The 24,030-nt window shown below is 32.3% G+C and overlaps 2 protein-coding genes across 8 annotated transcripts; both read right to left on the minus strand.

Moving 5' to 3' along the window:
• Positions 1–203: 203 nt before the first annotated feature.
• LOC102608581 (nicastrin) lies at positions 204–15,736 on the minus strand. 7 transcript variants are annotated; one of them, XM_025096302.2, is made up of 16 exons: positions 15,393–15,736; positions 15,022–15,135; positions 13,522–13,636; positions 12,392–12,501; positions 12,218–12,312; positions 11,377–11,454; positions 10,689–10,760; positions 10,496–10,521; positions 9,519–9,651; positions 9,226–9,297; positions 7,321–7,440; positions 4,208–4,279; positions 2,776–2,916; positions 1,821–1,905; positions 1,280–1,721; positions 204–656 (listed from the first exon to the last, which is right to left on the minus strand). In XM_025096302.2, exons 1-16 carry the CDS (start codon positions 15,460–15,462, stop codon positions 392–394), a joined length of 2,010 nt encoding a protein of 669 aa, XP_024952070.2. In that variant the 5' UTR covers positions 15,463–15,736; the 3' UTR covers positions 204–391. The 7 variants fall into 7 exon arrangements, with proteins under 7 accessions (XP_024952070.2, XP_024952069.2, XP_024952068.2 ...); XM_025096301.2 differs by having other exon boundaries at positions 10,496–10,569; positions 12,392–12,495; positions 15,393–15,734; XM_025096300.2 differs by having other exon boundaries at positions 10,496–10,569; positions 15,393–15,734.
• Positions 15,737–16,902: 1,166 nt separating this feature from the next.
• Positions 16,903–19,034, minus strand: LOC127902326 (uncharacterized). Its single transcript, XM_052441191.1, has 3 exons — positions 19,025–19,034; positions 17,788–17,930; positions 16,903–17,517 (listed from the first exon to the last, which is right to left on the minus strand). The coding sequence occupies exons 1-3, from the start codon at positions 19,032–19,034 to the stop codon at positions 16,903–16,905; spliced, it is 768 nt and encodes a 255-aa protein (XP_052297151.1).
• Positions 19,035–24,030: the final 4,996 nt, after the last annotated feature.

Raw genomic sequence — 24,030 nt, forward strand, 5'->3', positions numbered from 1 at the left:
AAAGAGTCATTTCCATGCAATTTTTTCACAAGATAAAAAATTCTTACAAAATTGATTCATCGTTTACATCGTATCTTCCTCAAAAGTCCAGCTCCGATATGGAGATTAGGCTAGAAATTATAAAAGAAAACTACTGCAGTGACATTCAAGGAATTATCAACGAAATGAAGGAACTCCGAGACAATTAAAGACGCAAAGGAACATATCCACAAGAAAAGGGAAATTCAAGAATTTGATATTGATGATGACTGATAAAGATTTATACAACATACCTGCAGATAGTTGAAACCCCCAATGATTTAAACAATGGAAGCACTACAACCAGCTATTGTTTGTCAACCTAACCCCTAGTAAAATTGGAACTCAAAAAATTTGTTCCGACAAAAACCTGTTAATCACGCTTCAAGGCCTTTGTGATGAAGGATCTTGCAAGAGCTATCATAAAGTAAGCCAAGATCGTGACTGTGATGCCTCCTATTAAAATGAGGTGGTCATAAGCACCATTTTGGATAGTGTACACCCGAAGTCCAATTGTATTCCAATTGCTCTCTGTCCACACTGGATCCACCGATCCCATGGAATCCGAGGAATTTGGGGGTAAAACATTCCATGTTCCAGATTCAAACATCAATCGGGTTGAATATGCCGGAACATATCTGTGGTCAGCAACATTTAGACTTGGAAGAAAATGCTAAAAGTCAAATATATTAATAAAATTAACCGTCATTATTTGCAAACCAACTGCCAAATTCATCATGTCCAGCCAACAAAAATATTATGCTTATAAAGGCATGGAGTATTGCATACAAGTACAATAAGCACACATCAATCATGGTATGCATTATCAATAAGTGATTTTGTCCCACAGAAAGAACATCTAGCCACATAACCTGATTGTTTCTCATTTCCTAGATAACGTAAAGTCTTCATATGATTATCCAAAATCAAAGAAGGAATCAGTTGTTCAATGGATGATTGATCAGCATATGTGCATTGACAGATTTGATCTGGCAACCCACCATAAGACCCATGAACATACACAAAGAGGTCATAAAATCACAATGGTAACAGAGGATGCTTAGAGCTAAAATTTCAAAATATCACTAAAAGTTATGATTAGGCACAACCCAAAATAGACGTTATCTAGTTATTGTTAGGATAAATACTTTTCAATCCTATATGAACCCGCTTACACCTTTGAAGCAATTTAATCATGCTTCTTGCTCAGTAGCCATGTCAAAATACCTGTCTGAGTTAGTATCGTCTAGTAAGTAAATACCTGGTTGTAGAGATGACACAAACTCCCTTGCCATTTATTTCTGCCCTAATGCAAACTTCATCTTCATTGGTGCAATCTTTTGAACATCTAGAGCTAGCATTCTCCTTGGGAGTAGATGTTCTATCAGCAAGAAAATTCCAAACAAACCTGGAAACATCATCGACATATCCAAGATAAGGTTTGAACGAAGGTTCCCCAATGACAACACCAACATAATGACTTGGGCATACATTAGCGGGTGCTATATAGTTCTTCACCATCTCACAAGACAGACCCGGTTTGCAACTCAATAGACAACCCATAAGTTCCTCAACTAGAGAGGTATTCACATTAATGGCACCCAGAACGGAGCTATGCCTATCGTTGTTGTCACTTGCAAGAATGTAAAGGGAACGGGCAATGAGAGAAGCAGCTGCCACTACAGCAGAAGAGTTTATATTTGCTACACCACAGGATACAAACAGTAGAATTATGAGATTCAATGAAAAAGAAAAATCATAAATGAAAGAAGAAAGGGATATAAGAACATCAACAAGCTCACCCATATCATCAAGGTGACTATGGTAGAATTTGTTGGTGAAAGCTGTATCAAAGTCCTCTAATACAATCCCAGACGTAAGAGAGTTCTGTTAAAGAGAGAGAACCAAATATAGCTAATATGTTATAGTTTTTAAACACAATATAGCTTTGATGCAAGCAAAAGCCAACTTTCATTCCTTAGCATTGTCATCTTGTTACCATTTACTTACTGAACTTCGGAGATAAGAACCAGTACATAAAAGAAGTTGGAGAATTGAAAATGGGTAACGCAGTACATAAAAGAAGTGGGAGAAATGAAAATAGCTAACACAGAAAAGACACCAAAAGATACCCCAAAACAAATGATCCATGTCAAGTCCACTACTGAGTCAAGAGATCTTGCAATTGAAATGATAAATGCTTACATGGAAAACATGACATTCAACTACTATCAATGCAGAAGTCTCCTAGGACATCATTCAATCTAAAGCCCTACGATAACATTAAATAAGCCAACTCAACTGAATTAGAATATGTTTCCTCACAACATTCAATAAGCCAAATAAAACATTACAAATTAACCGAATTCATGTACATGCTGTTGCTATTTCTTAATCAATTGTTCATTTGTTTCCCAAAAAAGGTAAAAAAGCAATGTTATCAAAGTCAGAGTGTTCTGGTCATTTTCTCATCCAGATAGACTTTTGTGTATTTAACTGAAACATAGACCTTTCAAAAAATTAAAAAATGATTAAAAAATTTTAAAAAATGAAACATGGAAAATTTCCCAGACTAAAATGAAAGGATACAAGGAGAACAAAATTGCAAATCTGATATACATTAAGTTCTTATTTGTTACATGGAAAAAGAAAAGAAGACCACTTGTGGTAGATGCAAATTTGGGCAATCAGGAAATATAGAAGAGAAAGAGAAAATGAGAGAGCAAAACAAAATAATTTCAAGTATTTGGTTCAAACCTTTTTCAGAAATGCCATCAAGGATGAAGGAGGAATCCCAGGATTTGAAGAATTAGACGATAAGACTTCAATGTTTTCAGATTTAAGTGAATCTTGAGCACGTTTTAAGGCATCCAATGCATCATTTACAGCAGATGAAACCTGAATTAACAGCAAAGATGGGCATGCTGGTTAGACAGAGCTAAGCAAGGTTCAGCTATTAATATAAAATAAGATAAACAACACAGAAATGAAGCAGCAGATATCATAGGAAAAAAGCATATCGATTAGAAGAAATTAAGATGTAACTAAATTGCAGGAAAGAGACAATTACGACAATTAAATGACTTCCTAGTTCATAATAATGGAATCCAAATTCACCCTGTTATTTTGCAAATTAAGATAACTATTGGCAGATCTACAAGGATCCACGGAAAAGGGAAATTATCATATTTCCCTTATTTCTACAGGATTACCTTAGCTTCCTTTATTTAAATTTTCCTTTCTGGTAAAGTCAGTTTTTACTATTTTGGTGAATAGGCAGCATTATAAATATTCTGCAGATAAGTATTGAAAATTAATGAAAAGAAAATAAAATTTCTTCACATGATATCAGAAGTAGGGCTCTCTTCCTGCATTCTTTTCTTTATTTATGGCTTCCATGAAATGTATTACATCTGCACAGCTTTATGGACAACAGAAGATTTTTTTAATCTTGGTCTTCATCGCCAAAACATTTCTCTGTTCTCAGCCTTATAAACTGTTCTAGTTTCACACTTCTAACAAGTTTCCCTCAAAATTTGCACCCTTCCCATAAGTCTGTAACCTCAATAGCCGATTGGAAATGCATGTGAATGAGATTTAAATCTGTAGAAGCTGTAACACTTAATATATTTGTATACGTTTTTCAAATTTTCCAAAATTTAATTTCAGCAATTGGATCGCGCATCCAATGCTTCAAACAAGCACTATGTTATCATTTCCCTCCTTTTCAGCAACTAATGGGTGGGTTTGGCATGCCATAATCGCCCTGAAAAGACTTTGCTTATCACCAAGTTCCCTATTTTTCAACCGTAAAAACAAGTCACGTATATGTATTGGGCAGAGATAATTGACCATGATCAGTAATTTCAAAGATCAAGAAAATACTAGCTAGTATTGTAACAATACTATAAAAGCCTGACTACAATTGTTTCAGGATCACTATCACCTGGAAAAGTACAAAGAAAATAGCATGGCTGTTCACATCATCGGCACAACTACCAACCAATATTTAACCCCATCTTATTAGAGTTCATTCAGCAAAAATACAAAGTGTATCAGATTCGTCAGCATTGTACACTCACAAAAAATTGATAATTAAGCATGTTTCAGAAAGCAAATGGTTGAAAAATATTCGAATAAATTGTGTAGATAAGCACTGCATGAACTCAAGAAGGAAATAAGTTCTTACTCCTGTTGTGTGCGTGAAAAATGTTTTGACCCCTTGACTGGAGCCCTTCCCCACAGATCCAATTTCCAAGACCTTTCCAAAATGTCCGACAAACTATTAATTTTATAATCTTTTCAAACCAACTAATAAGAATTGATAGAGAGAGTAAGATACAAGAAGCCATTTTTCTAGTTCTTCATAAAAAATGATTAGAAATGAAGCAAAATAAAACAAGAACAACAAAAGGAAAAGCTAGATATGTACATATGTCCACATTGCTAAAGATTTTGCGAAAGCAAATATCATCAATCAATGACAATAATGAAGCATATTATTCAGTCGCTCAGTAAGATTTTCTAATAATGTTAAACTTCCAAACCCCTTAAGCTGACTCAGCATCCTATGACACAGGAGTGCTTTCAGATTTATCATGTTTGAAAATAGACAATGAAGTAGAATGCGAACACTTGAATGAGCTAGCCAAAGAGAAAAGCAAAGTCCAAGATTATCACTCAACGTTTTTGGGATAACTATATCGATCTAGAAATAACTAGACTCTATAATCTATATGGTTAGAAAGATAGGTGGTTCCAATTTCGAAATACTGTTTACAGAATAAAATTCGCACTACTCTTCTTATAGATATTCAAGATTTAGTGAATATTTGGTATGGCTTATCAAATTACTAAAAGTGCTTATTTAATTACAAAAGCTCTTTTCAAGTTTTTGGTGTTGTTTGGTTATATTTTGAGTAGAGATTTTAGGGATTAAATAAGCTATTTTCCCTCTACTCCCAAAAACTCAAATTTTAGGCTTTTAGGAGTAGAGATGGAGTTCAATCTAGAGTTTTCTATTTCAAGATACAACTGAACCAATGCTAACAACTCAGATCTACTATTGCAGCTGACTTAGAAGCAAAATCATGATTTGTTTGCTTTCTTCTAGAATAAATTTGAGTTTGATTTGAGTTTGTTAAATGATTAGATCATATCCTAATCTTGGAGGATAATCCCAGCTTTTTATATACAAAGTTGTACTTTTGGTGCAATGTGTAATGTTGTATATGTAACTTAGAAAAAATCAAACAAATCATTATTGTGCTTCTATAAGCATTCAGTCATATCTTTATATCTTTTTATAAACAAATCTGAACTATAAGCATTCAGTCATATCTTGATGTAAAGAACTTTAAATTGAACTCTGTAAAATTTTTTAAACTCTTGAGTCATGAAGGTTTTTAGGGATATGCAATTTGCTCATTAACTCTTGTTGAATTAAGGCCAGTAAACTCAAAACTTTCTGCCTTGTACAAATTCCTAACAGCTATGAACTTTATTGACTAAATCTTGCATTCTTGACAACTATGATCTTTGTTGACTAAATGTTGAATATCTTTAAAAAGAGAAATCTGATATTTAATTCTATAGAATTCTTTCGAAAATGGACACGTTATCAATCTAACTATATACATTAAATAGTCAAATTATTTCTAGATCAATACAGTTATCTTGAACGAGTTGACCAGTGATCTTGGACTTTGCTTCCATCATTAACTAGCTCATCCAAGTGTTCCCGTTCAACCTCATTTTCTATTTTCAAACATGATAAATTTCAAGGTACTCCTATGTCAGATATGCCACAAAAACCAAGCTTCGTTCCCAAACATTTGATGAAAGAGAAGCAAGCGAGAAACTACTAAGAGAAAGAGAACAAGAGGGTTGAACTACACCCATTCTCAAGTATCAAAATAATTGAAATAATAACTCTCAATGAGCTAGGGTTATTTATATATTCGGGTGAGTGTAAGGACTCCTCATGCATGCATTAAGTTAAAAATTCATCCACCATATTACAAAAAGTTATCTTATAAATTTACCAGAGTGACAAGTGACTAATGTCAAATACTTAGGAGCAATTTGATATACTCATTTGTTATGTGATCAACATAATGTCAATGAGATTAATTTTGATACACCTATAAATAGTCGGATTTGGAACAAGTGTTATTTTACTGATAATTTTACAGAGTAATACGTGACTAATGTCAAATACTTACAAGCAATTTGATAAACTCATTTGCCATGTGAAAGATAATGAGATTAATTTCGATACATCTTATATATAGTAGCATTTGGGACACGTGTAACCTTGGTTTTTGTTATTTTAAACTCCTAATGTAACGAGTGAATTTTGTAACTAAACACATGAGGGGTCCCTACACCCACCCAAGGATACAAGTACCTCTAGCTAATTAAGAGTTATTCCAGCATTTTCATACTTGGGAACGACTTTGGTTCAACCCTCTTTTTTTATTTCTCTCAATAGTTTCCTCTCTTGCCTTCTCTTGAGGTTGTTCAACCTTGTTCAAATTTTGTAATTTAACAATAGCCTTAGGTAGTTCTAAATTATACACAAATGCTTTACCCTAGAGCCTCGGCATCGATAAGAAGCAATACCATAACTACTTCACCAATAGAGAACTACATGAGGTAAACCAAGTTGAAGGAGAGGCTTCCAAAATATCTTTTTCTGTTATTGTTAATATTTCTCATGCACCAGTTATAAGAGTCCATTAGAGGACAAATACAAGGCTGACCATAGGCTGATTATAGTTCCCTTATTTTTTGTACATGACCCACTAATGTATAGGGTTACTAATAGTACAATTAGTTTCCTTATTTGTATGGTTGCTGCCATATATAGTTTGTACAATTTATGACTATCAATAAGAAATTATTCTTCTTCACCCTTTTTTTGTTGTTTTAGTAAATAATCATTAATAATTTAAGACATAATTAATTAATGTTACAAATTTATTTTGTAAGGATATATTTGTCATTTTATTCAATGACTGGGTATAATCTACTTATTCTAATAACCTTTTGGTAGATTAATTTAGAATCGATTTTGAGAAGCATACTATCACATCTAATCCTTTCCTCAAAGTTATACTTTAATAAGGAATGTCAAAAGCATGTGTGCTTGTACATGCAGGAAAATAACTGTTTGTACATGCAGGAAAATAACTAACACACATATAACAAATTCGAACTTTTGTTACATTGCAGCATGATAGATACAAAAATCCTCCATGTTACCACAGGGAGTTTAAAATATGAAGGGCAGAAGAATACCATCTCAATTAATGAGCTATTGAGGCCACTAACTCCATCTGACTGCATATCCAATTCATGTAAAAATCGCCTGCTACCAAGGTAACCCCATGCCTCTCCCGTGAGAACTAGAAAAACAAGCTGTATAGTTTACAAAACAATCAGATAACTTTACCTGAGATATGCTTTATAGAAAAAAGTCATTAGCTAAAAAAGAATTTAGTGATAAGTATCTGCACTAGAACATGAATTATTTGCACCAACACTATGATATACCACAAAAAGTAAATCATGTGCAATCAATAAAATCAATCATAGTGAACTACAATGCCATTTACAATGAGATACCAAGAAATGCTTTTGACAAATCAAGATGGAAGGTTCACGTAAAAGCATGATCAGAAGCAATGCAGAATTTGACAGCAACAGACCAACAGTTATGCAAAATGCTAAATATCACAAACGTAAGTTATGTGATGTGACTACCAACAAAGGGTGAATGAGTTTTGACAATTTTTAAAATAACTTACCAGTATTATTTAATTAGGTGAATTAATGGGTACCATCTCATTTGGAAAGAATCTTTTGGGATATAAGTTTCAAGCTTGAAGACACTATTACATCAATATCAACGCAACAGTGAGGTTGATGCAGAAGAAGAAAACTCTATTTAGGATTTTAAGATTGTTCCATATTTAAGACAAGAACTTGTTATAATGTTTAAGTATTAATAAGCCTTCCTATTATACTTATATCATATGGGTATGGTGTTTTATTACTTATTAGGATCATATTGGTTTCCCTAAGTTGACTGTTAATGTCATTTTTTATCTGGTGTTCAACTACCCTATGTAGGGCCTTGTTTAGAAGATTTCAATGCCAAGATTATTTTATTTAAGTCATGAATATATTAGGCTTTTAAGTAATATTTAATCTTCCTTAGATATATTTGAAGTAGATTTCTTTTGATTTTAATTTCAAGTCTTAGGGTTTGCCCACTATTAAGCCCTCCTTTATATATATATATATATATATACAGAGTGATTTTCCAATTAAAGTCAGGGATTAGCTAAAAGACAAAAATTTTAGATTTCAATACACTACATAACAAAATACAGAGTGCATTGGAGTCTGTGTTTATTTTGTCTTTTTACTAATCCCTAATTTTATTAAAGTCGGGAATCCTTGATTGGAAAACCACACACACACACACACATATATGTATGTATGCATGCATGCATGTATACAATTTCTAGACAAATTTTGACATCATTGATGATCGTTGGAATAAAATTTATGGTGGTGGACAGTGTTTCAATCAATAAGTTAAGACAAGATAGGAGACTCTCCCTGCTGAATTCTTAAAGTAGCCTCTCTTACAAATCCTATTTAACTTTGCTGATTGATGTTCAATGTAGCAAGAGCTTTTAGCTGGCGAGAGTGACTTGGAATTCTTCAATCCTTAACATAAGTTTTGCATATACTACACCTCTCTATCATTCAAAGTTTTTTTAAAATTAAAGTTCCAATACCAATTCAAAGAGGAGGTTAATCTAGAGTAAATATAGATATTCCTAGTAAGGCATAACAGAAGGGTGATTTCTCACATAACAAAAACCATCAATCCATCTTCCAAAACATTTCAAAAAGAGGTATACCCCCTAAAATGTTTAAGGTACAAAGAGCCCAAGCCTTTCATTATGGCACTCAATAGGAGATATCATAGGGAATGAAAGGTCTTGTTTCCTGGAGTGGAAGAAACAATAACAACAACAACAAGAATAATTATAAAATTATAAAAATATACAACCTACAAAAGGTCGTTCCAAGATTCAATCAACAAAAGGTCTTTAAAAAAAAAGATTCAATAAGATTTGCATATTTTCCAAGACCACATATAAGATTAGGAATGCTAATTGTACACACCTGCTTATTAAGGTCATTCCAGCCATCAACACGAGAAAGAGCATCAACTGCTGCCAGCAATGAAAGTAGTCCCTTGAACAGGTCAAAAACAATGATCAAGCATTAATTCCCTATCTATGCTTTAATGTTACGTAAATGTAAACCAAACCTCTCCACATCCCTAATGTGAGAGGAACTCAAACCCAAACCTCCGCACCACCGAAAGAGGTCTTACCAATTCAACCAACCAGTCACCACAATAAAAACATCACAATGAAACAATTACGATACCAAGTCACAATATCTGAACTTACAGATATTGGAGAATCTGCACCAAGGCTTTTGTCACGGAAGAAAGATGCAGAATCCATAGATGCCACCAACAATATAATGGGCTTGGACTGGTATGACGATGACATATTGATTGGTGGAAGAGAAGACCAAACACTGTCCATCATAAGGCAATAGATTAAACTAGAAATTCAGAAGACAAACTATAAACCTTCTGGATTCAATTATAAATTTAATTTTAAGCATAAGCCTAAGCACTACCTGAAGTTAGCTAGTGATAAGACATGCACTATAATGTATTAGTTAGAAAATGAGAATAATCCCTAAAATAGATAAAATTTAATCCTATAGTTTTCCAGAAAGAAGTGTCAGGTATGTTTTCATTTTTCAATAAGCTCAAGTTTTTTCATATCAGCCTCTATTTCCAGTTTCCATCTTGCTTTGTTTCTCTCTCTCACTCTCTCTCTAATAGCAGCTCTAATCTTTTCTATGAACGCCTCGACTCATTATACTAGGGTTTCGCTACCACTGAGTTGCAGTGTTTGGTGAGAGAACCTTAGTCTCTCCTCCATCATTTTAGTCCTACCAATTATTTTGGTCTTAGGAGGCCTAGGTTGGAGATAAAAAGATTGTTAATACTGTCAAGTGTGTCCATGCTCAAATATAAGATGTAGGAAAACAAATTTGCTTTATACAGTCAAATAGCAATGCCTACATTCTGTAATGTGGAAAAAATTAAAAAAAGAGGGAAAAAAAAGTTATAATATCAATCAAATTCTGGAATCCTCACAAGAGTAATGAAGCACGTCAATAGTTACATCCAATAAACAATTAACTTCTTCGTAGGCATAAAAATTAAATGTATATATAGACGCGCACATACTTATAGATATACATCTATAAATATATGCATTTAATGTCTAACAATTAGAAACCCAGTTGATCATCACTTGAGATGGCAGAGGGCATAATGGAACTAGTAATTCCATGGAAATCTCACCTGTATCCACCTAAAGGAAGGCAGGTCTGTTCCTTCAAACAAGATTCAGAATCATGAGTTCCAGCTTTTGTTGTCTATCCACAACCAATATTAATTAACACAAACAACTAGTAAGCAAATCATATAAACTGAAAAATTCAGCTCAACACTAACATATGACAGCTCAAAGTTATACAGACAGCAGCTCAGATACCTGCATCACCAGATCAAACTCGGCCACACTAGTTGTATAACCATTCATCACTTTCTCATTCTTATCAGCAACCTGGATTGAGACCAGAAAGCATGTCGGGTAAAAAAAATAATAATAATAAAAAGTAAAAAAGTAACAGTAACAATCAAACAGTAACTATACCGATTAAAAGTGTGCAAGGCATCAAAAATAAAATAAAGTTGCCATGAACACACCTGTATTTTTCAAAATTGCCAAGACATCTCTAGCAATTAATTAAGAACACAGACAATGCCTTGTCAAATAAGACACATAACTCATTTTTCCAACGATCTATCACGTGATTGGTAATTTTAATACAAGAATAGAAACTTAAAAAACAGCCTCTGTTCTGAAAAAATTGGAAAATGAACGCAAATTTTGTCAACCTACCAATACATTTCAGTGAGTAAATCAAAAATACTTTTTGTAATTACATTGGAACACCATATTACACTAAATAATGCTCAAAAGTCCAAGCTACACTAAATAATTCTCAAAAGTAACCAAATGCACATTAAAGCACTGCCCTTAGAACCTGTACATTCTTATCTGATATAAAATGAGTAATCACTACTTAGGACATACAATCACAATAGACTGCAAACTAAATCTTAAAGGAGATGCGTAGCGATGTCAAATGCACAGACATTTTAACTAAATGAATTACCTCCTGCAACATCGACGTGCTACTTTCAGAGAGTAAGAATACAGGAAAATCATAAGCTTTCAACATAATACCAGATCCCTGCATATGTGAAACCGACGATGCTTTAGCTTATTAAACAGGATTTTTTTTTTCAAAAAGAAAACTATGAGTATTTATATTAATACATAATGAACTTACTAATCAGAATATGAAACACACTCTTTGACCAATTAAGGTTTTCTAAAAAGGAAAGAGGGTTATTCAAAGAATTTAGCTAACTAAATAATTTTAATAAATAAACTAAGGGACAACTATGTTTTTTATTCATTCATCTAAACTGAAACTGGGACGGGGTTTTGAGATAGGGAGTTATGGCTAATCTAGCCTTGTATGGGGTGATTGGGTAGACTTTTGTATTACATAAATACTCCTAGTTTTTTGTTTTCTTAGTGGACAGCTGGTCTGCTCTCTATTTAAATCTTCATCATTAATACATTTTTGAGTTTCGTATTTAAAAATAAATAAGTAAATAAGGAAAAACCATAACATATCAGCAATAATCAGTGGTTATCTCTTTGATGACTATGATCAGAATATTCTGACCAGTTCATGGAAATCATCGCAAGTATTCAAACAATAAATAAATAAATAAATAAATAATAAACAACTAACGATCCAATGACCAATTGATTTTAGCAAGAGAACTCTTGCAGCCACTTTATATCATCACATCATCTTACTCATAAACTTAGATACTGTTGAACTAAAGAGGCTCCTAAATTAGCCATACAAGTCAAGGTAGTAGAAAGTAGGATAAAAAGAAGCTGTCAACAATAAAAGTCCATACAGCAATTTATCATACTATAGATTGATAGCATACCATTGAGTTCCACTCATAGTTGATACTAGGATAAGGAGCAAATTCAGCTTGGGGAAACTTTTGTGTTGGAGAGAATCCTATAAGACCAAAATGCCCATTACGGACCACCATTACTTTATACAAACAGACAAACAATAAGTAGATATGAGGATTTACCTTTTAACTTATCGCGGATTTCAGCCCCTGATTCAACTAGAACACCAACAATATTCTTATGGAAGCTTACGTCATTTGATATTCTGAAACAGATATGGATAGACCTATATCTTTAATAAATGACATAAGAACCAAGCACAAGTTGATAACCACTAGAATCATCATTACTGCAAGACATATGCATGGAATACATTTTAGGGTGTATAATGCACAAAAAATAGGTACGTATATGAGCTATTTTGATAGCATACAGACTGAAAAGCCAAGTTTGACGTCTAACCAATCCCCCCCACCCCCATAAGAAACTGGAAATAATGAAGAAGAAACTCTAAAGTATTTATATATCAATCTATAATGGAAGCAATTGATGAGGTGCCCAAATAAGAGCAATCAAAGTACATGTCTGCTTTGAACCGAAAATAACCATCCACTCTACTTAAAAATGAGTTAGATACAAACATAAATCCCAAAACTCCCTCCAAATTAAGATGAACGAAGAAAGAATGGGTGTCTTCGAACTCCTTATAGACCAAACCCAAAAGGTGAACTCAATGTTCAGAAAGTGCTTGTACTATTTCATTAAATGATGTTATTCATACATAATACACTGCCTAAAAAAGTACTTGGCAAAGGAATCAATAATAAATGCAAACAGTGCATCATACTCGGTAGACAGAGAAGATCACTAACAACTATTTTCCAACCTGATACTACATCTAGCAAAAGGCAGTATTACATACAATCCAGTTCAGCACATACAAACATATACAAAACACTAGTCTAATAAAGTCATATGTACCAAATGTACTACAATCCAACCAAATTATTTAGAATATAAAGTCTTGTGGTTGTTTAGACTTCGTGCTCTTATTTTATTGCAATTTATACGCATGCCATCCGCATATAAGTTTATCTTCTAACCAAAGAAACTTAACCCAGGTTTAGAAAGTATTTATATTATTTTGTTAACTGAAGTTATTCATACATTGCTAACAAAGTCCTTGACAAAGGAATGAATAATGAATGCAAATAGTGTACCGTACTCCTTTGGCAGGCAGTGAGGATCACTAAAATAAACGAGGCCAAGGATGATTAGAACGTTAAAGTTTGGAAATTAATGGATTACATACCGATGCAATAAATCTTGAAGTTCATCTAATGATACCAATACAGCAGTCGATTGAGTGAGATCATTAGCATTCCTAAATCGCCTAATTGAAGCCACGACCTTCTCTCGTCCAGGATCTGAATTTCATTAAGAGAGAAGGATAATGCTCTGAATAATTTTTGTAACTTGTTATATTAAGGTACATTAAAAAAATAAATTATAAGGAGTTTTGGAGAGAAAGAACACCAAGAGAATTATGAAAAAAAAAAAATTCATTAGAGAAGGAACGACAGATCCAGCCTTTGATTGAGAGATCAGAAAAGAGATAGTAGAGGTTAAGCAGAGTAAACAAGTTTAAGATAATTTTTTTACTTCCTCTGGCATCCGTTGCACTATTATAAATCTGTTTTAAGCCTTTACATATCTGAACACTAAAAAAGGCCCTAACCTATTGACCAACCATGATTACAACCAGAATTACATAATCACAGCATCAGGAGATTAAAAGAGGTTCAAAACTCAGCCCAAGTTATGAGATACTTTCCAAAAATTGTTATTATATAGAAATTTAACATTAATATATCTCCTACAAAGAAGGCTATAATGTAATGACAAGTGGTGGAACGAGGACACAAAACAGTTGTTGCCATTGGTTTCTCATCTCAACATGACGGATGCAATGCGGATCCTATAATCTCTATAAGCATGGTTTAACAAGAATGCAATCAAATTAGGTCGTTATCAGCCAAAATGAGGGATAAGCACTGAATAACTGGAAAAAAAAAGCAGTAATGAGAGCAAACAATCTAATCCCAGAAATGATTCAGAATTGATTTGTAGGTTTAACAGTCTCAAACGGTGGCAGAGCTGCAGAATTGAACCAGTGGGGAAAATTTTGATTTATTTTTTCTTGCTTTCATTTGATTTTTGGTTTGTCATACTTGTTTAATTTGTCCTAGTGACACAAAGATATCTAGGCGTTATTTTGGAGCTTTACTTAGACCCAGCAAGGGAAATAAAAAATTTAATGGGACCCCAAAATTTGAGAAACCAAGAAATTGAAGAAAAAGAAAATTGGGCAGATTGGAATAGAGGTAGGATTCTTGCTGTGTCTTTGAGCTTTGCGTTCAAAGGATTTCCAAATTTATCATGCTTCCATATTCATCTCAATAAGGAAGGGTTTTTAGGGTGAAGTTGTACATGTTGTTTTCAGCTGTTTACAAGGGTGGATGGTTGTTTTTGTGAGCAATTCTACTGACTTTTTGGCCTTTTTTTGTATAATTTAGCTCTCTCTCCATACGGTCTATCTATTTTTTTTTTAAAATGAAAACCTAGTCTAGATCACACATAAAACATTGTTTCTCTTTTCACTATGAATAGAAAGTTCTAAATCAACAAATGGTATTGTGCCACATACCAAATCACAACAACATTTCAGAAAAAGAACAAAAATGTTATTATGAAATGTTATTATGAAATGACAATTACTGTCACAAAAGAATCAAGCCTTCCAGGATCTTACTTGAACAACCAATCTTCCCAGAACGATTGAGCAATCGTACACAAGGATATCCATCAACAACCATGTACATTGACTCCTGAAGATCAGGAATCGACTCCATTGAGCTCAACTCTCCTAAAATTTCAAAACAAGAGAAAGTAAACTCGTAAACTCGAAAACTCATTAAACAAGCTATAATAATACCATCTCGAAAACAAATACAACTAGTAATTCAAATCCTAATTAGCTTTCTAATAATTTATAAGACATCAATCAATTTCTAGATTCTGATAATAACCAATTCAAGCAAATACAACCAATTGACTGGGAAAAATTATTGAACCTAATTAAATATAAAATACAGCAAATATGCGAAATTAAAAAATACTGACCAGAGAAAGAGAGTCGAACTTGAGCAAAGAAGAAGAACAAGAGCAAGGGTCTCACAGCCATGGCCTTCATTTTAATCTGAAATAAAGTTTTTATTTCATATTAAAATGAAATTTCAAATTATTGAGCAAGAGTCTCACTGCATTTTTTTTTTTAATCAAAATTCCCGTTAATAAAACAAATTCTACAATACACTTCTCGTGGCGATGAATAAAAAGGGGTGAGGTAATTTGCAGTAAATCAACGAGGAAGTGAGACGCTGTTGGTGGTGATTTATTTATTTATATCTATATATATTTTTAAAATGGCAGGGATTGGGGTGGGTGATCGCAAATGTCCAGACGAAGACTCTTGTCAGGTTAGGGCGCTGACAAAAGAGAGCAAAAGCAACGTCGTTTCGAATTTTACCTCTGCGTCAATCTTTGGCCTCTAACGTATGAAATGTCGTTTATTAATTCTATCAAACTCAGGCCCTGTCCTGCATGACATTTCGTTTCAAAATCAGAAAAAAGATGACAAGTCGTAGATATTTGACTCATGAGTAAAAAATGAATAACCTGTTCATGATAACTTCATCATATGTGACATGTTGTTCATAATTTTATTAATTATATGAGGTGTGAAAAAAAATTTTGACATGTATAATATGTTGTTTATATTTTCAGTATATAGATAACATTCTTATTGTTATCCAATTGAATTATATATTTAAACAAAATATTTTACATTAATATTTTAAAATAAATAAACATATATTCATTTTTTAAATATATGTCTTTAATGGATATGAAAGAGACATGATTAGTCCAAAGAGAGAGGATCAAGTATACCAAGTTAAAAGGCCAATTTTATATGTTTTGCTTCTTTACGTTTAAGCCTTTTTTATAAACTTGCAATTCTCTTTGAGATATAAAGTAAATCTTCAAAAGGATAATTATCTAATGGATATTTTATTAATATGTCTTGATTATTTTAATTCATATATTTGAATAAAAATATCTTATATTTCAAATGCATTAATGTACAAGCAAAATATAAACTATGAATGACAATAAATTGAAAGCATATAATTTTGAAAATAAATAAACAAACATTAATTTTTTAACTCATTTAAATTAATTATAAAATTACTTCAAAATATTCTTTCAACATACGTGGTTAGTCTCTTTAACTAGTATAATTAGTGCATGTTTGGTATGACTTTTTTTTTAAATGGAATTTCATTAAAATAGAAAAACATTACAAATAGTTTAGTAAGCACGGAGGTGGAACATGACTCCACTCTCCAGGACCTGACATAGAACCTTCTGCTCTAGTAACAGAATGAGCAGCAGAGTTCGCAGATCGGCGCACAATCGAGAATTGAACTTCTCCTAAAGACATGGCTAGGGATCGACACTCCTCAATGATAAGACCAAAACCATTGGGGCTAGAAAAATTCTCAGTTAAAGCTTGGAAGACTTGAAGGCTGTCCATTTCGATAATGACACTTGGCAACTGCAGCCTTTTGATCTAGTTAAGAGCCTCTCTAACGCCGAGCGCTTCAGCCTCTCGTGAACCAAAAATACATGAAAAACACTCACACTGAGCTGTCACAAAATCACCCCCAGAGTTACGGATTACACAGCCAACACTGAACTTACCTTGAGCCTTAAATATGGCAGCATCAACATTGCACTTTAACCACCCAAAGCAAGGCTTCTCCCAACAAACAGCCCCATGATTACCTTTTACTGCATCAACATCAGCCAAGAAAGGTTGTTTCCTTGCATTTTGCCACTGGAACAAAAATCTTCCAGCAGAGTTCAGGACTTGCAAGGCACTACTGTTTCTGTGATTCCATAACCGATCATTTCTATGAATCCAGATCCTCCAGCAAACCATGGCAGCCAGCTGACAATTCTCCCTGCTATATGTAGAGAAGATGAGTTCTTGCCAATCCAAGAAAGAACTATAGTGGCCAAGAACACCAACATCAGAGGAAATCCAACAAGATTTTGCGAAACCACACTCTAAAAGAGCATGTGTAACTGTCTCATTATAGGCATTGCACAAAGAACAAGTAGGCATAATATCCACTCTACGACGAACAAGATTATCTGCAGTAGGTAACACATTTGTCACAACCTGCCAAAGAAAATTCCTCACCTTACCTAGCACCTCCAATTTCCACAATGATCTCTAAATACGAGTAGAAGAGTTGATATCACGATGAGTTAAATACTTATAGCAGCTGCGTACTAAGTAAACGCCACAAGGATCATGTAACCAATACTATACATCAGACTCTACGGTAACTAAGAGGAATTTGATCAGTTCTTTATCCCTTGAATTAAAAATATCAACAATAAGATCTAAATCCCAACTTCTTTGATTTGGCACCATCAGATTGCTCACCTTCGCAATAGTCAGCTTCTCATTTAGTTGAGACGAGATAAAACCAGTATTGATATCTGGCAGCCAAGAATCTTGGCCTATTAACACGTGTTGCCCACTTCCAATTTGGATGCGACTCCCGCAGACAACAATATCTTTTGCAGCTAGAATAGAGCGCCACACAAAACTTGGATTGTGCCCCAACTTGTTTGGTATGACTTATCTAATGGCCAAAAATGCTTATTTAATCCCATAAGCTCTTATCATAATGTTTTTTTAGTAGAACTTTTAGAGTTTAAATAAGCTATTTTGTCTCTACTAGAAAAAGTTTAAATTTTGGGTTTTTGGGAGTAGAGGTTAAAAAGTATTTTTTAAATGTTAAAATATCCAAAATATCTTCTACTTATTTGACAATCTTATTTTTATTCTTTTCATAACATAAATTAAAAAAATTTGCTTATTAAAGTAATTTCATAGATTTTTAATAAAAACTCTTATTGACAACCAAACAACTAAAATTTTTTAAGTAAAAACTCTATTTGTAAAAGTTCCACTACCAAAAGCTTTATTTAAATAAATTCTACTTGAAAAGTTGTATCAAACAGAGCTTTAGCCTTATTTTACTATTAAGCTTGGAGATGGCTTACGTAGTTTTATTATTTTTTAGCAAAATAATCACTAATTGTTGCTGATTGTATTATTTGCCACATACGCCATTAGGTTTGCTTGTTACTAAAATAGTTTTGGGTAAATTGAAGTAGCTAGTTCATTTTCAAAAGGATGCACCGTACTATATTGCCTTAGCTATATTGTATTAGGTTGTATTGTATTAAAGTGCTTTAAGTTGTGATGCAATATTATATTTGGTATAGTATGGACTGCATAAAAAAAATTATTTTGTTCTTTATATTAAGTTAAATTACTTACCTTTCAAAAAAAATTACTTACAATTTTTTTAATATTGGTTAATATTTACACATCACCTGCCGCCGTACTTCAATGTCATTTGAATTTTACAACCAATTTGGGATTATAGTGGCTAATTAAATAAATTGCTTATGTTGTGCCAATAAAATAAATTGTTAATTTAAAAATAGTTTAGTGTTTGGTAAATTGTGCTATTGCGATTTCTGTAAGTTTGAAGAGTAGTGTACATGCATTTGCCAGATTTTATTATGAAAATGTTGTTTTATTATATAACGATCAAAATATATATAAGTTTAAATTATTTTTTATTTTTTGGAGTATGTTTACTAACGTTTAGACATGTCCTTTTCTTTTTAAAACACAAAGTGAAAAAAAATACAATTAAATAAAATCTACTAAACTTTATAATTTGCTACATAAAATATTATAAAAATTCGTACTAATATAATCCAAATAAAATTAAAAAAGTAATATGCATTCTGTTCACATTAAATTTGTTTTAGTAAACACCATAACTATAGAAAAAAATATAAATACATTGAATGTTAAAAGTAATTGTTATGAAATTGACTTTAAAAGTCTTAGTTAACTTTCATGTGAAATTGTTCCTAATTTAAAGAAAATTTATGTAATTATATACAAGTTTTATTGAATCTTATAATATAAAATAAAAGTAAAATTAAAAAAATGAACTTATTGGATCAAACCTTATCACGAATCACGATAACTTTAGACTTTAGCTCGCCATCAGCTCTTGTTTTTTATGTTTTCTCATTTGGCTCGTGGCCTTCCTCCCTCTCTCTTTAAAGATGTGTCTGACATAAATTACTGTGTCAATAAGATGTATATGCTTTCATTTTATTTTATTTCCAGCATGTGATTTAATTCATTATGTATGTGTGTGGCACAAATTGTTTTAAAGATGCCATAAGTAGTTGCAAAATTGGCATTTTAGTAGTCACTTTCACATGAATTGGATGTTCTTCCACATTGAAAACAAGATTTATAATTTACCACGAAAATTATATTTCATGTTTGTTTGGGATAAATAAAATGACTTGTGATGGTTTATTTTAGGGAAAATATCCACCGTCCACCCGTTTTTTACACATTTTTTCAAAAATACACAATTTCTTCATTTTTTGGCTGAAATCCACCTAAAGTTACATTTTGTTTCACTTTTCCACTTTCGTTTGGAATCCATTAAGAAAACTAACGGAAACTTAAGAAAATCACCATTTTACCCCCCAAAACGAAAATTACAATTTCACCCTAAAAATGCCAAAAATAATTAGATTTAATGATAAATATCATTATTGATACGTTAATGAAGTACAAAAAAATCTTAATTACTAGAGATTATAACTCAATGAATAATAAAACTCTACTTATCTTAAATTCAATTGATGATTTGCGACATTGGACTATTTTTAATACTACTGTTATAGTTTAGCATTCTAATTACAGACATATTTAAAACAAAAAGCTGCATTTGATGGTTGTGGAATTAATTTCTTTATTGACCGATGAGGAAAATAATTAGATTTAATCTGATTATTTTTGGCAATTTTTAAGGTGAAATTGTAATTTTCATTTTGAGGGTTAAAATAGTCATTTTTTAAGTTTCCATTAGTTTTCTTAACTGGTTCCAAACGGAAGTGGAAAAGTAAAAAAAAAATATAACTTTAGGTGAATTCTAGCAAAAAAATAAAAGAATTGTGTATTTTTGAAAAAGGTGTAAAAAACGGATGGACGGTGGATATTTTCTCTTTATTTTATCATATTTAAATTTAGTTCCGAGCTAAATTTTTTCCTCACCTTTAAGAAACAAGTGATTTGTAATTATTAAGTAAAATATGTAGATAGTTATTAATATAGTAAAATTAATTTTTAACTTATTTTAGAATTTTTTTTTATTTCAAATATATATACACACACACCCATAAGCCAAGCATTAATATCTTATCTTGATTATAAAAGATAAAAGAAACTGAATTGAATTAGCAACCTGACCCAAATTACTAATCGAAAATCGTTTTGTAACCCGAATCGTGTTGCAACCCAAAATTATAACCCCAAACCGAACCGAATTACGAATCCGAACCGAACCAAATAATTTTTCAACTTGTTTAGGTTGAATTTTTAAACTCGAATGGATTACAAACTGAACCGTAAACTAGAAAAACCGAACTAAAAACCATAATGCCCACCCCTAGTTGTGCAATGTAACAATGTCAAACACGCCATAAAAGAATTGTCTAATGAAATAAAGTCAAACATGATTATTAAGAGCATTCAAAATTGTTAAGGCATTACTAAATTCTTAGACGTTAACCAATCAATATGAGCCAATCCAATCGACCAAGACCAATTATCTCAATAAGGAAAATACAACACACCCAAGAAAATGATAAACAAAAGAAGGAAGAAGGAACCGAGAAACAACACACAAGGGTAACGTGGTTCGGTACTAAGGTACCTACATCCACGACTGAAGAACCCTCCTCGCCTTGAAGCTTTTATTGAACAAATCGTTTACAAAGAGACTTTTGATGACAAAGATTAACTCTCTCTTACAGATAATTTTCTATCTCTCACCCTAGGCCTCTCAAAAGTGTGATTAAGGATCTGCCTTTCGCCAACACCTAGCTCTGGTTTTATAGCTCAGTTGTCCAGCTATTGGTAGCAGCAAATTAACTAACTAATGGCCCCACATATGCTGACTCAGCACGCCACTTAACCACATCAGAAAACACAATTAACTAACCAGCTTCACAAAAATGAAAATCCATTAATTATTGTTTGAAATTTAAATTTTCATTTTAATTCAAGGTTATTACGGTTTGATTGATTTAGAAATTATGAAATAATAAATCAGAGCACGAGCCAAGAATTATTAAGATGTAACATTTGTATATCAATCATAAAATGAAAAAAATGGGCACAATAAATATAGAAACAATGTTACCAGAGCCAAAAAAACTTTCTATTTTGTAGTGACTATAACTTTTATATAATGGCACCGCAATAGCAAATTACAAGCCTTCTTCATAGTGCGAAGTGTCAACCCACATATTACCGTGTATTTATTGCTAAAACTTGAACTTCTATCTCGTATCCTCATTTGAGCATTGCCATTGCTTATTTTTAATTTTTTTGTGTGGCGATTATAATGCACTATAATAAAGCTATTGTTGTAGTAAAACATAAGGCTGCACTACATAATGTATTGCAATCTCCTACTATGCATATGCGGATGCCGAACACACCCATAAAGTCATAGACTATTATATTGTGTCTGATTCTTATGTCTTGATCTTAGTGAATAGATGAAATCACAGCATTCCTGCCAGACTGGAGTATGGAATATCATAATAATGTTATAAATTGAATTTTTTTTTTTATTCTATGCAAACCTTCGTAAGTCTAATTGGAATTTATCCCTTCCTTTCCATTTGGATCTGTCTCTTAAAAATTCCAATTTTGTTAAGTATAAAATCATCCTTTTTCCCAGTTCATACGTATTTCATACATTTCATCCATATGGAGTTAGGTAAAATTTCATGTGATTCATTAAACAGAATCTAAATCCAGCATTCTGCAACACTTCATATGAAATAAATGCTTTCATATAGAAATTGCTATAAATGTAAGTGTTGGCTCAGCTAAAGTTAATTTTCATTTAATATATATATAGAGGGCTGCGGGACATTGAGCACTAGATCAAAATTCTATATGCACATATTGTTTGTTTAGCTAATATACAAAGAGCTGGGTATTTTTGTGGAAGCATATATCAACCAGAGTGTTTATTGATCTTTATTCTATAACGGATTTGAAGATTATCATACCAATTGAAACCGTGACATTTACAAAGTGTTGTTTTTATCTTAGTTTCCTTGTTAATTCAATGATTATAAAATATACAGAAAAAACAAAACACATGTTTTTTTTTTATATATAAAATGTATGTAAACTAAGCTGATTACTCTTCCCACCATATCACCTAAAATGTTATTAAAATTAAAAATTTCATACATCAACTGGCTCGAGAAAGAATGAAGACCTTATAGAATTGTTCAAACTAACAGAACTTTAAAAGAAGGTTTTATAAGAACAAGATCGATGCCAAAATAATTAATGACTCAGTCACTCAAATAGGCTCACAAACGAGGCCCATCACAATATGGAAAGAGAATTTATGAATGGGTTCGTGGGGTTCACAGCACAGTAGCCTCCAATCATAATTTTTCATGTTGTATGATTATGCCCACTTGATTAATCTTTTTTGTTACCTTTATTAATTATAATTAATTACAATTTTAAGCACATAATTATCTAATTATAATAAGATGTCATTTGATTCTTTATTACTAGTTTATATAAGGTTTCACCGGCCATTAATGGAGATTAGTTTATTCAACTATTCACATTTTGGAAAACAAGTATTTATTTATTTCTTTCTTCCTTTTATTTTATTTCCTTGACAAATGATTTGGATTATAATTCGCGGTTTTAAGTATGGGTGCATGCGCACATTGATTTTTTTTAAATATTGTGTTTTTTTTAAATATTGTGTTTTTTTTAATAATTCGCGGCTTCCCCGCCCATTTTTAAGGTTGCACCCAAGACTTAAATCCTTAGAAGATCGTTCTTCTTATCACCAGAAATAGTCCTTAGGTTCAATGGATGCGTGTTTTGAGTTAATAATAATATGTTTGTTCAGATTGTATGTTGTAGGATCAACTTACAATAAATTGGTGGCTTGTACCTTCAAACCATAATGTGTTTGTGCGATATTGGCCAAAGGAATTGTTGATACAAATTTTTGCTTAAAGTATAGTAATTGACTTGCATTCTAGACTTTCTTTTAAATAAAGTTTTATGGCCTATTTTCTCCAAAAGGCGGGCATCACAAATCACGTATTTCCTTATACTTAATTGTTACAAAAAATGGTCAAAAGGGGCCGACATGCTGAAAATAACCTCCGACACTCAAATTAGTTCTTTTTACTCAATTTTTAGATAGAGAAAATATAAAGTGAGATGGACAAAATTTTTCACTTATTTTATTCCTTTTTCTCTTCTCTTCAAATGTGGGAGACTTAACTTTTATATATGCAACTTGAAGCATGAGGTGGAGGAGTCATCATGACATATGACATTGTCATTGTGACATGTATCCACAAAGGCCATGCATGAGATACATATTTAAATGTGTCAAGACTTGTTCATAACAAGTCTTATTTGGACATTTGTCTTGATTTTAGTCCTTTAACCTTCAATTCAAGTGCACTTGATTTTGAAGGTTGTGTTGGTCCTTATAAAGAGGATTGA

Source organism: Citrus sinensis, chromosome 5, assembly GCF_022201045.2.
Source record: "Citrus sinensis cultivar Valencia sweet orange chromosome 5, DVS_A1.0, whole genome shotgun sequence".
In the NCBI taxonomy this organism is placed as follows: Eukaryota; Viridiplantae; Streptophyta; class Magnoliopsida; order Sapindales; family Rutaceae; genus Citrus; species Citrus sinensis.